General features: G+C 57.2%; 5 protein-coding genes and 1 non-coding gene across 6 annotated transcripts in view; 1 reads left to right on the top strand and 5 right to left on the bottom strand.

Moving 5' to 3' along the window:
• Positions 1–79: 79 nt before the first annotated feature.
• On the bottom strand, positions 80–2,074 carry BO66DRAFT_469640 (uncharacterized protein). Its single transcript, XM_025652739.1, has 3 exons — positions 1,393–2,074; positions 1,097–1,324; positions 80–1,025 (listed from the first exon to the last, which is right to left on the bottom strand). Exons 1-3 carry the CDS (start codon positions 1,741–1,743, stop codon positions 363–365), a joined length of 1,242 nt encoding a protein of 413 aa, XP_025506132.1. The 5' UTR covers positions 1,744–2,074; the 3' UTR covers positions 80–362.
• Positions 2,075–3,006: 932 nt separating this feature from the next.
• Positions 3,007–4,755, bottom strand: dbp8 (ATP-dependent RNA helicase DBP8; the record flags this gene model as incomplete). The annotated part of the gene is made up of 2 exons (XM_025649769.1): positions 4,176–4,755; positions 3,007–4,075 (listed from the first exon to the last, which is right to left on the bottom strand). Exons 1-2 carry the CDS (start codon positions 4,742–4,744, stop codon positions 3,007–3,009), a joined length of 1,638 nt encoding a protein of 545 aa, XP_025506131.1. The 5' UTR covers positions 4,745–4,755.
• Positions 4,756–4,970: 215 nt separating this feature from the next.
• BO66DRAFT_t99 lies at positions 4,971–5,061 on the top strand. Its single transcript has one exon. It is a non-coding gene; the product is annotated as a tRNA-Pro (tRNA).
• Positions 5,062–5,573: 512 nt separating this feature from the next.
• BO66DRAFT_345027 (anion exchange family protein) lies at positions 5,574–8,093 on the bottom strand. Its single transcript, XM_025644537.1, has 6 exons — positions 8,014–8,093; positions 7,750–7,968; positions 7,387–7,535; positions 7,194–7,281; positions 6,609–7,105; positions 5,574–6,540 (listed from the first exon to the last, which is right to left on the bottom strand). The coding sequence occupies exons 2-6, from the start codon at positions 7,851–7,853 to the stop codon at positions 5,633–5,635; spliced, it is 1,746 nt and encodes a 581-aa protein (XP_025506130.1). The 5' UTR covers positions 7,854–7,968; positions 8,014–8,093; the 3' UTR covers positions 5,574–5,632.
• A 472-nt stretch (positions 8,094–8,565) lies between these two features.
• On the bottom strand, positions 8,566–11,214 carry bbp (putative zinc knuckle transcription factor/splicing factor MSL5/ZFM1). Its single transcript, XM_025645375.1, has 8 exons — positions 10,898–11,214; positions 10,626–10,839; positions 10,335–10,552; positions 9,877–10,100; positions 9,712–9,820; positions 9,449–9,663; positions 8,875–9,399; positions 8,566–8,825 (listed from the first exon to the last, which is right to left on the bottom strand). The coding sequence occupies exons 1-8, from the start codon at positions 11,055–11,057 to the stop codon at positions 8,784–8,786; spliced, it is 1,707 nt and encodes a 568-aa protein (XP_025506129.1). The 5' UTR covers positions 11,058–11,214; the 3' UTR covers positions 8,566–8,783.
• A 249-nt stretch (positions 11,215–11,463) lies between these two features.
• Positions 11,464–12,136, bottom strand: part of BO66DRAFT_317714 (glutathione S-transferase family protein) — a gene marked incomplete at both ends in the record, with an annotated part of 1,070 nt that continues 397 nt past the window's right edge. The window contains one exon of the mRNA XM_025643574.1: positions 11,464–12,085. Within this exon, the coding sequence (XP_025506128.1) occupies positions 11,464–12,085 (622 nt within the window). The remainder of the gene's footprint in view (positions 12,086–12,136) is intronic.

The raw sequence follows: 12,136 nt of genomic DNA, 5'->3' as shown, positions 1-12,136 counted from the left end.
ATGATTCAATTGCAAAGACCTAGTAGTCGAGAACAGTAGACCAGGAAGGTGAAAGTAGGAAGGGTATCATGATTGACTTGACTCTCTCTCGCATGCTCTGCCATCCATCTCTACCATCCGGATAGCTCTAAGTTCCCCTTATTCTATATACAATACATGCATGGCATTTAATCCGGTGCCTCATCTCTCCGTCCCAGGCAAGAGCCGCGATTGCCCTGATCTATCAAGCTTGGACACTGGGTAGATCATATCCGGCGGAGCGGCGACAGACAAGCATAACGCTATCCTCGAGAGGGGTTCTATCCCACATGCCACAGTTGACGCGGGGCGCAATAAGCAAGCACAACATGCCGTCAATGAAATCACCCCGTCCGCACCTCTGCTTTCTCGGCCTGCTGCTGCTGCTGCTCCGCCGTCCCCATCAACTTCAACAACCCATCCACCGCATCCCCCTTCTGCGATAACCGCCTCTGCGTCTCCGGCAGACTCACTCCGTCCTCTTCAACGTCTGACTCCTCGGGCACGGTCCCCATTCCCGTCCCCGTCCTCCGTCGCGACACCGTCGCAGGCGGACTACTCAACTGCATCATCGGCGAGGCTTCGTTCCCTGTTCCTGTGGTATGACGATACATCTTCTGCGTCGGGGTTTTCATCGGATCATCATCATCCTCCTCCAGCGCAGACGCAGCGTCATTCCCTGTTGAGAGCGGCGGCGACGATAGCCCCGACGCGTGGTTGTTATTGTCGTTGTCAGGTGATGTATTGTGCTCGGGTTGTTGCAGATTCGACGGGGTGGTGGAGGTGATGAACGGGACCGGGGTCTTGGGATCAGCTGCAGCTGCAGCAGCCGCCGCCATACGTGTTATGTCTTTTGGCACGGGGGTTTGGGATCCGGGGACGACGGCGGTGGTCAGTCGGGGACATTTCCGGCTGTGGGCCTCGAGCTCGGAGAGGCGGCGGTCGAATTGCGGGTCGCGGACGTGACGCATGGCGGTTTGGAGGCGGATGCGAAGGAGGGTTGCTTTCTGTTTTGGGTGTTAGTTCGCTGGGGTTGGGGGTTGGGATGAGTTGTTGCATTTTCGGGGAGGGGACATACTTCTTGAATAAAGCGTTTGCGCGTCGCTGGGTCGGAGAGGACTGCTCGCGTGGAGGTGGGTTGGGTTTGTGCTGGGAGTTCGCTGGGTTGAGGCGGGGGTGGTAGTTGTTGTTGTTGCTGCTGTTGTGGTTCGACTTCGTTTTGTTTTTGTTGTTGTTGTTGTTGTTGTTGTTGTTGTTGTGTTTCTAGATCAGGAATAATGGGTTGTTGTGTCGCGTCGGATCGGATCTGAGCACGCGACTGGATGTTAGTAACCTATACATGAAGTTCGAAAAAGGATTATGGCGATTACTGACATGTTCATCTGCTGCAGTTGCTGAGGACTTTGTCGTCGACTCAATTTGCGCGTGGATTGGGGCTGGTGCCGGTGCCTGGACCGGCGCGCGCTCGCGGGCACTGCTCTCATGCTCGCGGTGGCCCTCGACTTGGTCAATGGAGCGTTTCTGACCGGCAAACAGCGGCGACGGAAGAAGCTTTTTCGACGGAGAGGTGAGCGACGGTGTCTCCAGGAATGGACGTTTCACCGGCGAGAGGGAGGCGGCGTGGCGATGGCGGGCGGGGGACAGGCACGCGTTGACGGTCTTCTCACCGAGAATCCGCCTGCCGTCCTTGACAGGGCTGGTATGTGCTGATACGGTGGAATGCATGGTGAGTGGGGTGGAGAGGGAGAGAGAGAGGGTACTCCTGATAGAAGTACTAGAGGAGAACCACAAGAGGGGATGGTAACAAAAAAAAAAGAAAATCAAGAAGAGCAAGTGTTTGTGTGTGTGGTGGACGTGTTGTACTCCAGTAGTAGCTCCGTTAAAGTAGTTCGGACCAGGAGGGAGCGAGAACTACCAACACGTGCTGGAACTTGTACAGTACAGTACAGTACACCCAAACTTTTTGAGGACGAACCGGGTTTCCAGAGGAATGGCAAGCAAGGAGAGTGTCAAGACAAGGAAACTGGACTCGGTCAGAAGACTCAATGGCCTTTTGAGGGGGAGGGGGAGGAGGAGGAGAAAGAGGATGTCCGGAGAGTAAGGTAGGTGGAGGTGGGCTCGGCGCGCGTGTGGTGGTCAATCCGCGTCGGCGTCCGAGTCTCGCTCGCTCGTCTCCTTGCCGGCCAAACTAAACTAAACCAAACCCAACTTCAACTAACAGTAAACCCTCTTTAGTAGCGTGTCCCCCCACGCGTCGAGGACCTTGGTCTTTGCATCCATAGTCATGCAGCACATCTCCGTCTATACTGCAGCCTGCAACTCAGTGACCTTGGTAGTCGTCGACATGCTCTCCAAGGCCCGACATTCCCCAGAAACATCAGGCGTCTTGAGTCCCGTCCAGCCCTCGCGGTCTGATCGTTATACCTGGTCATCAACAATCAGGACTAGATCGATATGTTCTTCTCTCGACCATGCCACGCGTACTGTGACCGTCAGATTCGTCCGGTGAGCGAGTCAATCCCATGAGAGCTAGGCAGTGTAGTCGCCCTAGAGCTACTCGTGTATTGTACCATGTCTGCGTACACACCAGGACCGATGGCCTCAGGAGCATGGCAGGACTCTTTATAGTATCGCTATTAGTAGTCTGCTGCGTAATGCAGGATTACATGCATGGTTTCCAAGGAGGCTCCAAGTCTTGAATAATGCTCGGAGGATGAGGATGTGTGGTCAGAAGAGACCGACATCGACATCTTCAGACACCGTAGGCAGTCGGACTGTGCACAACGAGTTTCGCTTCGCTCTACCGAGTGTTTACGCAATCAGCCCAACAGGAGCCAATCTCATCTACTGTTCCTAGCTAACTTAACCTGAAACAATGCCATAAGAACCGGCTTCCCAAAATCTTCTTAAGACTATGTAGTTATGTACAGTACAATCCCCGGCGCATCCCATATTTCCACAGCGGAACCTAGCAACAGGAAACCCCCCCTACCTCACCTTCTTCAACTTCACCCTCCTCCTCCCCAACACATCCCTTCCCTCATCCATCTCGCCGGCAGCCTCGCGCTTCGCCTCGCCGACCACCTTCAACACCCCGTCCCTAACCACCCTCGTCTCCACACTCACGCCCTCCTCCTCCCACTCGACCATCTTCCTCCCCACCCGCTCCTCAATGGCAAGCACAAGCGCCACATCCCTCTGCCCGACGAGCGTGACACTCTCACCCTTGCGGCCCGCACGCGCCGTACGACCGACACGATGCACATAGTCGTCCGGATTCCGGGGCACGTCGTAGTTGACCACCATCTCGACCGAGGGGATATCCAATCCACGGGAGGCGACGTCCGTGGCGACGAGGATGCGCGCGGCCGCGGCGCGGAACCGCGCGAGGTTGGCGTTGCGCTCGCTCTGCGGGAGCCGGCTGTGCAGGGAGGTGGTGCGGTGGCCCAGGCGGCGGAGCATGCGCTCCAGCAGGTCGGCGGTGGCGGTGGTGTTGGTGAAAATGATGGCAGGTTTGGTCGCGTTGGCGTCGGTGCTGAGGAGAACATGCAGGAAGGCTTCGCGGTGGGTCAGCGGGACTTGGAGGTAGGTCTGGTGGAGGGTCGGCGGGATGGTGGACTTGTTGGCGGAGGTGATCTCGGTGACGAAGATGGGGGGTTTCGTTGATGATGAGGAAGATGAAGACATGGACTGGAGGGCCCGCACTTCCGGGGTCAGGGTTGCGGTGAATAGCAGCGTTTGCCGGTCGGCGGCCGATGGCACCGCGCTGAGGCAGGTCTCCACGTCCGGGAGCATGGACCCTTGCCCGGGGGAGAGGAGGCGATCGGCTTCGTCCAGGATGACCATGCGGACCCGCGACAGGCCGCGGATGGTGTCCGCGCCCGAGGTGTGGATGTGGTCCGCCAGCCGGCCGGGGGTGGCGATGACCACGTGGGGGCGCTGCGACAGGGCCAGCGCCTGCGAGCGCATGTCGGTGCCGCCGGTGATGAGGAGGGGTTTCATGCTCTGCGGCGCGGAGAGGGCTTTGATTTGCTCGTAGATTTGGAGGGCCAGTTCTCTGCCCTCGAAAAGTTAGCATTGCCTTTCTTTCCGTCTGTCTGTCTTTCTGTCCCTTCTTCCTTCTTTCTGTCCATCTTAAGAGAAAAGGATAAACCCACCTCGTCGGCGTAAGCACCAACCCAAAGATCCCAAACGGATCCTCCGCCCACTTCTGCAGCATGGGCACCGCAAACGCAATCGTCTTACCGGAACCCGTGCGACTGCCTCCGATACAATCCCGCCCCGCCAGGATCTCGGGGATACACGCCTTCTGGATCGCCGTGGGCCGGCGCACCGCCATCGTCGTCAGCGAGCCCACCAGCCACGGCGCCACCTTCAGGTCGGTGAACGAGGACCGCGCATCCTCGAGCCCCGCCGCCAGCGCATCCTTGATGAGCACCGGGTTCGCGTCCGCTGCGGCCTTGGTGGCGGCCTCCCTGGCGACGTCCTCCTTGCGCTTGATGCGGGAGAGCGTGGGCAAGGGTGCCGGCGGCGCGGCGGCGATGTAGGAGTCGGTCGACGAGTCCGAGAGACGTCTTCTCTTGGGGGCGCGCTGCTGTTTTTGAATTGTATCGAGGGTGACGCCGCCCTCGTCGGATGAGGACTCGGACTCGTTCTCTGCGTCGGACGAGGAGTGGTTAGAGGCAGACTCGTCCGGGATAGGTTCGGGGGACTGTGAGGGCGCCATTTTGGTTTTTGGTGTGTTGGATTGAATGTGAAGCATGCGCTTGACTTTTTTTTTTTGGTCGATATGACGGCAGAAAGGCCGACCGCTCTGGGCGGCGTATCAGGCTAACTGTGTTCGGTTAGTGCGAGGTTTTGGTCTCGATGAACTCTATTTTGCACAGTGCAAAGCTAATTCTTGCATGTATTTTGGATTATATTATCTCAAAAGCAGGCAGAAAATATATCAAGCCCGGGTGGTCTAGTGGTATGATTCTCGCTTAGGGATACAAACCCAAGCATATCTGCGAGAGGTCCCGCGTTCGATCCGCGGCTCGGGCCTTGACACCGTCCAATCTTGCATTGGATTCTCTTTTTGTTTTTTCATGTTGTGAAAATATGGATGTGTTGGGCCCAGCAGATTTCATGCGCTTCTATCATGCTTCAATTCGGTCCTTTGGGGTCGATGGTTGTTCTTTTTTGTGATGGGACTTGGTTTCTTCAAGGCCTTACCCCTTAAGCATCTCATATCCTGACATCTGTAGTGTCAAACCCTTGCGTGAACTGCTTGTGTGGGTTGGCTGGGTTGCATGTAAGTGGTAGTTAGCAATACGAGCTATATTTACTCTGCTATAGCCCTCACTCGGTTCGATTGGCCTAGCTACCGTCCTTTCCAATGTATGGACTCGCCCAACTTGATAAGACCTTGGCCACTTTTCATGTGAAAAGACCTCTAAGAAACCATTGACCAACATACAATCGGCGATGATATAGAATTATATACAACTAGGTCGAATCTAAATTTTATGTCTTTCATGGCCCATGGAAGCAAGTCACGAGCATCTATCCCGAGCCAGCATCCACTCGAACAACAACCAGAGCAGCCTCTGGCCATCCCAAAGCACACAAAACATCAATCCTTCACCCCCGTGGTACTCCTCCGCCGCACCGCCGACCTCTGCATCTCAAACACCTCCCCCCTCTCCAGATCATCACCCACCACGGACTCCGACGAACTCTCGTCCCGATTCGCATCAAAGACACCAGTATCCTGACCACCGCGGGCCTTCGAGTTCCTCCGCCCACCGTCGTGTCCCGCCAACGCCCCCTCGCCCCCGAACGAATCATCCAAGCCGTGCGTCCCGCCCACGCTCTCCATCGTGAACGGACTCGCCGCCGGCCCATCGAGGACCCCCAGCTCCTCCGCGGTGAACCACCGCGGGAACAGGAACGAGCGGACGGGGATCAGCAGCAGGATGATGACCGGGAAGCCGATGGCCGCGATGGTCTGGGTGATGGCAAATGTGGCGCCGAAGCCGATCAGCTCGGCGATGACAAAGGCCCAGATGGCGGGACGGCGCTTGAGCCGCTTGAGCGGGTTGGCGGCCGGGGTGAGGCGGCGGTCCTGGGCGAGGAAGACGAGCTTCTGCGTGATGCCGTTGCCCTGGAGCGCCTGGACGCCCATAATGAAGAAGAGGCCCGCGAGGACGCCCTGCGGGATCAGGTGGACGACGATGAGGAGCGGGCCGGTCATCGTGCCGAGGGTGAGCAGGCCCTGGGCGAGGTTGCTGACGCGCTGCTCGACGACGTGGTCGGTGATGCGGATGGCCTTGCCCTTGTTGGTGTCGTCTTCGTCGGCGACGTCGCGCGTCACGCAGAGGGCGGCCGTGTGGAAGGGCGCCTGGGGGATCAGCCCGTTGGGGAAGGGGATGCCCAGCAGACCGGCCACGAAGGTGGTGAGGCCCAGGAGCCACAGGTCCCAGTGGAACCCGGCGGGTTTACGAAGCGGGAACTCGGTTCCCTGGGCGATCAGTGAGGACACTGGTCCAGTGGTCAGCCACGTCTAGCCTACCGCAATTTTGTGGGGGGGGGGGGGGGGGCGTACTCACCGTTGTGGTCAAAGTAGAACAGGATCGTCAGGAGGACCGCAAACGGGATCGCCAGGAACACATCCCCGACGCTGATGTCCCAGAAATGGACCAACCAGCCTCGATCCGCGGTGGGGAAGAAGGCCTTGCTGGTCGGCAGAGTGGCCACCTCGACGTCCCTCATATGGCCGATGTGCACGAAGCCCGTGAAGAAGACAATGGTCAGCGGAGTGCCGTAGTCCTCCAGGAACTTGCGCACGAATCTCTGGAAGAGGCTGCTGTTGCCCAGCTCGCCACAGATCCAGCCCGCCATCAGCACCAGCAAAGCGACCATGATACTCAGGTAGGCGGAGGTCTCGCCCGCGGAGCCCCATTGTCTGGTCAGGACCTGGATGCCCTTCTGCAGGTAGATGAACGCGACGTAGAAGCCGAAGATGTCGCACGAGAAGCGCGTCACGTAGGTCAACCCATTGCAGGCGTTGGTGATAGCCAGCAACCAATGCATGATCAAGGACCATCTGAGTGGTCAGTACGGTGCCATTGCCCCAACAAACAAGAAAGAATGAACACAAACAAGAAAGAGAGAATGAGAATAAGGAGACTTACATCCCAATCCAGCACATAAAGGCCAGATAATTCGTGCCTCTCGAAGCGATGATATCATAAACCGTATAATTGAACACCGTAATAGGACCTACGACAGATCAGCTGAGCACTGCGCAGATTATCAAGAAGATCCAATAAAAATCCCCTTCACCCTACTACCCCCAGGATACAAAAAGAAGAAGAAAATACTAACCAGTAACCCCAACAATAACCAACGGCTGCGCCGCGAAGACCGAGAAAACCACCGCCCCGAGCACCGAGGCCAACAGCACCTCATTCACGCCATAGCTCTGGTTGGTCTTCTCAAACATGTCGAGGGAGAACGCCAATGCAGGGAGGATACTAAAACGCGACGGGGGGTCAGTTTTTAGCCAAAAGCCTCTTCATCCTCGAACTCCATCCCATCCCCGTCCCAAATCCATCTCGAAACTCCCCCCCCCCCCCCCCCCCCCCCCCACCCCCCCACCACACCACACCAAACCCAACAAAACACACCACTTCCCCCCCCCCCCCCCCCCCCCCCCCCCCCCCCCCCCCCCAAAAGGAATCAACATACTTAGCGAAATACATATAAACCGTCGCCGGCACGACGCGATAATCCCACGCGTCCGTCCAATCACTCCAATAGTACGGCGCCCGGCGTTTGACGTCCTTGACCATGCCCCGGAACAAGCGGACGCGGTACCATTTGGATGATGACGCTGATGCTGAAGTGGAGGGGGGTTCGTGTCTTGCCCCGGGGTCGGAGCGATGCTGCTGCTGCTGCTGTGGATGTCTTTCACCCCCAGATCGGAGGAAAGAGCTGCGTCGGGATCGGGACTGGGACTGGGACTGCGGTTGCGATTGCCATGGTTTGCGATGGGAGTGGAGGTTCGGGGATAGAGATGGGGAGGAGGATGCCAACCCCAATCCTCCTCCTCCATCCCCCAGACTTCTCCTGGGTTGGTCTCCGTGGGTGTTGGTCCCGCCTGTCATTGCGGCGGCTGCGGTGTATGATGATGATGAAGAAGAAGAGGCGGGTCCCTCCATCTGTTTCTGGGGGATAAAACTTTGGTGATCCAAAAAAAAGGGGCCAAGAAGCCTTAACTCTGGAAGACTGGATGGCTGGAAAGGGGATATGAGAATTAATGCTCTACTTGACTTGATGAATCATGATCACTTCTCCGATCTGGAGGACTGCTTTCAACCTTGAAGGAGAAAAATTGATCGATTTGAGCTTCTCCACGAAATTGCGGAGAAAGGTCTCCGCCTTAGGCATCAATAATGGGGCCGGCCCCATAAACGTCACTCCGGCTTTTGCTCTTCGGCACTTCACCTGTCTAGATTCTCCACTACCAGAAATTCGAGGACCAAACACAAAGGAACAATATTGATTAGCTAGTACACTTGATAGACTACGAATAAAAGCAGCAGGCCAGACGCTGTCCAGTCGAATCCAGACTCGCCCGCCACGTATGCCGCCCTGCTATCCTGCGGATTCCTGTCGAATTTCATCCCAAATCAAAGCAACTCTCATGGTTCATTTCAGCAGCTGAATTCAGTAGGCTTTTGTCGTCATGATCTGAAGGTCCTGCAGGTTCTGCAAGTGCCCTAAGCAGGTGGGGGAGGGGGAGGAGGCTGCTCGCTCGGGGGCTGTATCAGGTTAGTCAGGTGTCCTACAACCTCGGTTAAGCAAACATACCGGAGGAGGCGGTCCCTCGCCAGGAGGGGGTGGGGGAGGGCTGCCACTGTTGCCAAGATACATCGAGGGCATGCCTGGGGGTGGAGGCGGCACACTCAAGCCAGGAGGAGCACCGGGCGCTCCCATGCCAGGGTAAGAGGGATAGCCTCCGTAGCCATACGATGCCTGTCCACCCGGGGGCGGAGGAGGGGCAGCCTGCGCTTGTTGCCATGGGGGTGGAGCTCCAGGGGCACCGTAGCCACCCTGCGAGCCATAGCCGTAATCGCCGCCATGGCCACCGTGACCGCCGTGGCCGCCACGACCTTGAGAGGCCCAGGGAGGCGCACTGCCATGGTCGCGAGGTCCATAGTCGTCGCGACGGTCGCGGCCGCGCTGCTGCCAAGGAGCCACATCGCTGGCAGGAGGGCCGCGCTGCCACGGCTTCGCATCACGGTCATCGTAGCCCTGATCGGGTCCAGCCTCGATGCGACGGGGTACGTGGCCGTTCTCTCCAGGAGCGCCGCCAGACAGTTCTTGCATAAGTTGCTGGTCACAGTTAGTAACGATCAATCACAATACAGGAACGAGATCCTACCTCCATCTCCCGGTCGACGGCGTCGCCGCCACCAATAGCTCTGCGACCGCCGGCGCCGCCGCCATAGCCACCGCCGTTGCGCCAGTCGGAGCCTCTCTGGCGGTCAGGACAATCGCGAGCCATGTGGCCTGCGTTACCACAGACGCGACAAATGATGTTGGCGGTGAAGTTGCGCTGCTCAGGGCAGTCGTACTTGCGGTGTCCGATTTGACCACCTGTCTGTGTTAGAAGGAGGGACCAGGGATGATTGGGAGAAGACTTACAGTTCTGGCAAGCCTGGTTCTCATCGTCACGGAGAGTACCGTTGAGGGCGGCGAGTTCTCGAAGCTGGTTCCGCTTGAGCTCGTTCTGGCCTTCGGGGATGGAGGCAGCCTAATGTACCATGAGCACGGAGTCTTGAACGATCTAACAGCAAAGGAAAAACATACCGTCTCAATGACATTGTGCACCAGCTTCTTCGCCTTGTTAACTTTCTCCTCGGTGTCTGCCATGATCAGACAGTGGAGATCCTCTTCCTGGTTGCTGGCATGAGCGGCGTCAGAGCGACCCTTTCCTTCCTTGACGGAACCCTTGCCACGGATCGCAATCTTTGCGCCGGACTCGGTCTCCATCTTCTTCAAGGTATTACCACGAGGACCTATGAGTAAGCCAACTTTAAAAAGATAGCGGAAAGCCTAGGTGTTAGTTCAAGCTGTTTTTGTTTTGAGGGTGAAAGAGGGAAGAAGAGTGCAACATCAAGCAGCAAGGGTTAGCAAGAAGCGAGCTGGAGAGAATCCCATCGCGCGGCGGCGACGTCGTCATCAGAAGCCCGACTCGAGCACAGAGGTTCAAGTAGGAATACAGAGCACAACGCAACGGTTAGGAGTTAGAGGGTTAGTTATCATACTGAAGTTAATCTCTGGATAGTCATTCACTGGCACGTAGACCTTCTCCTGGGTCTTAGTGGGACGTCTGTAGTCAGAGGGCGGGTGGTAGTTAGGAATGGTCTTCATCGCCTTCTCGACGAGCTTGTGGCGCTCATCCTCGAGACGCTTCCGATACCGGTATTCCCTTGTGTTTACACGTCTGCCAAAGTTATCGTACTGGGGAGGAGGCGAGGGAGATCTGTAGGAGTATCACAACGGTTAGCCACTCCTGTAGCGCTGAGAGAAAGAGGATGGGTGGAAGTTCGACAAACCTGTCACCGTCGGCTGGAACCACATCGTTGATTCGCAGCTTCTGGCTGATCTCCTCGATACGCAGATGCAGCGTATACGCCTCCAGCTGTTCGTTGGTGAAGTTGGCCATGATCATGGTGGGCAGGCCCATGAGACCGGCGGCCTTGTTCTCCTGCGCATCACCCCAACGGTTGCGCTTCTTGCGCTTCTTGACACCGTCCGCGGGAGGATCAGCTAGAGACGTTAGTATTTTTTACCTTGATGTAATGTGGATGGAAGGGCAACAACTCACCACGAACAGGGCTGCGACCGCGCTTGTAGGCGCTATCCCCAGCGGCAGAGGCCGGGGTCGCGGTGCGACTCTCGTCCTCTGGGGCCTCATCGCCGCCGAACCTTCTCCGGCCCAAAGGGACGTTGTTGGAGCCGGTGACTCCCTGGTTGCGCCAAGCCATGTCACTGTCAGTCGGTTCAGAACCTGGTCAGTGAGATTTCCCGTGCAGGATCGTGTCCTTGCGGATCTTGCGTTCTGTGAGATAGATGGAGGGGAGGGATCGAATCAACTACAAAGGCCAGAAAACAGGGCCCTCCGGGGGGAAAGTGGCAAAAGCTTTCTTCACGTGGTTGCGTGACTAAGCCCGCCGCGGTCTACTTCAGCACGTCAGTAAGTAACTTACTGCAATTACCTTTTTGCCTCGCTCACTTCTAACATCAATATTCCATTCACTTTTAACCATAATCCCAAGGAGCCAGAAAATGAGAATTAAAATAGATTCATGATTGATTCATTATTACAGAGACCCTCCCGCTCCCAGAATCCACTAACCCTCTAACCACCCCAAACCAGACCCAAAGGAAAACCTATTTCTTAGCCGCATCATCCTGCATCCCCTTCAACACCCACTCCCTCGTCTCGCGCATGCTCTTCTCGGCCGCCTCCTTATCCTTAATCATCTCCTTGATCGTATGCGGCGAAGGCACATGGCGACCCTTCTCGACGCCCTCGCGCTTCAACAGCCGCTCCTCCCAAGCCTTCAGATGGGGGAACTCGTCGATATCGACGCCCGACCAGCCGGCGCACGTCACCCACCCCCAGTGCGAGATATCCGCCAGCGAGATGTGATCGCCGACCAGGAACCCGGACGGGCTCTCGCCGAGCCGCTTGTCCAGCACGCCGTACAGGCGGCGGGTCTCGTTGACGTAGCGGTTGATGCCGTAGGGGACGTGCTCGGAGGCGTAGCGCACGAAGTGGTTGGCCTGGCCCTGCATGGGACCGACGCCGGCGTTCTGGAAGAACAGCCAGTTGGTCATCTCGTACCACTCGCGCGTGCCCCGCGGGTAGCTGATCTTGTAGTCCTTGTCGTACCGCTCGGCCAGATACAGCAGAATGCCGCCGGACTCGAAGAGGGAGATCTTCTGGCCGTCGGTGAAGGTGTCCGTCAGGGCGGGGATGCGGCCGTTGGGGTTGATTTCGAGGAACCATCTTGGGGTCTGGTTAGTGGTAGGTTTCTTTGATTTTTGGGGGGGGGGGGGG

The sequence above is a fragment of the Aspergillus aculeatinus genome (genome assembly GCF_003184765.1).
Source record: "Aspergillus aculeatinus CBS 121060 unplaced genomic scaffold BO66scaffold_12, whole genome shotgun sequence".
Lineage (NCBI taxonomy): Eukaryota > Fungi > Ascomycota > Eurotiomycetes > Eurotiales > Aspergillaceae > Aspergillus > Aspergillus aculeatinus.
This window is presented reverse-complemented; position numbering and strand designations above follow the sequence as displayed.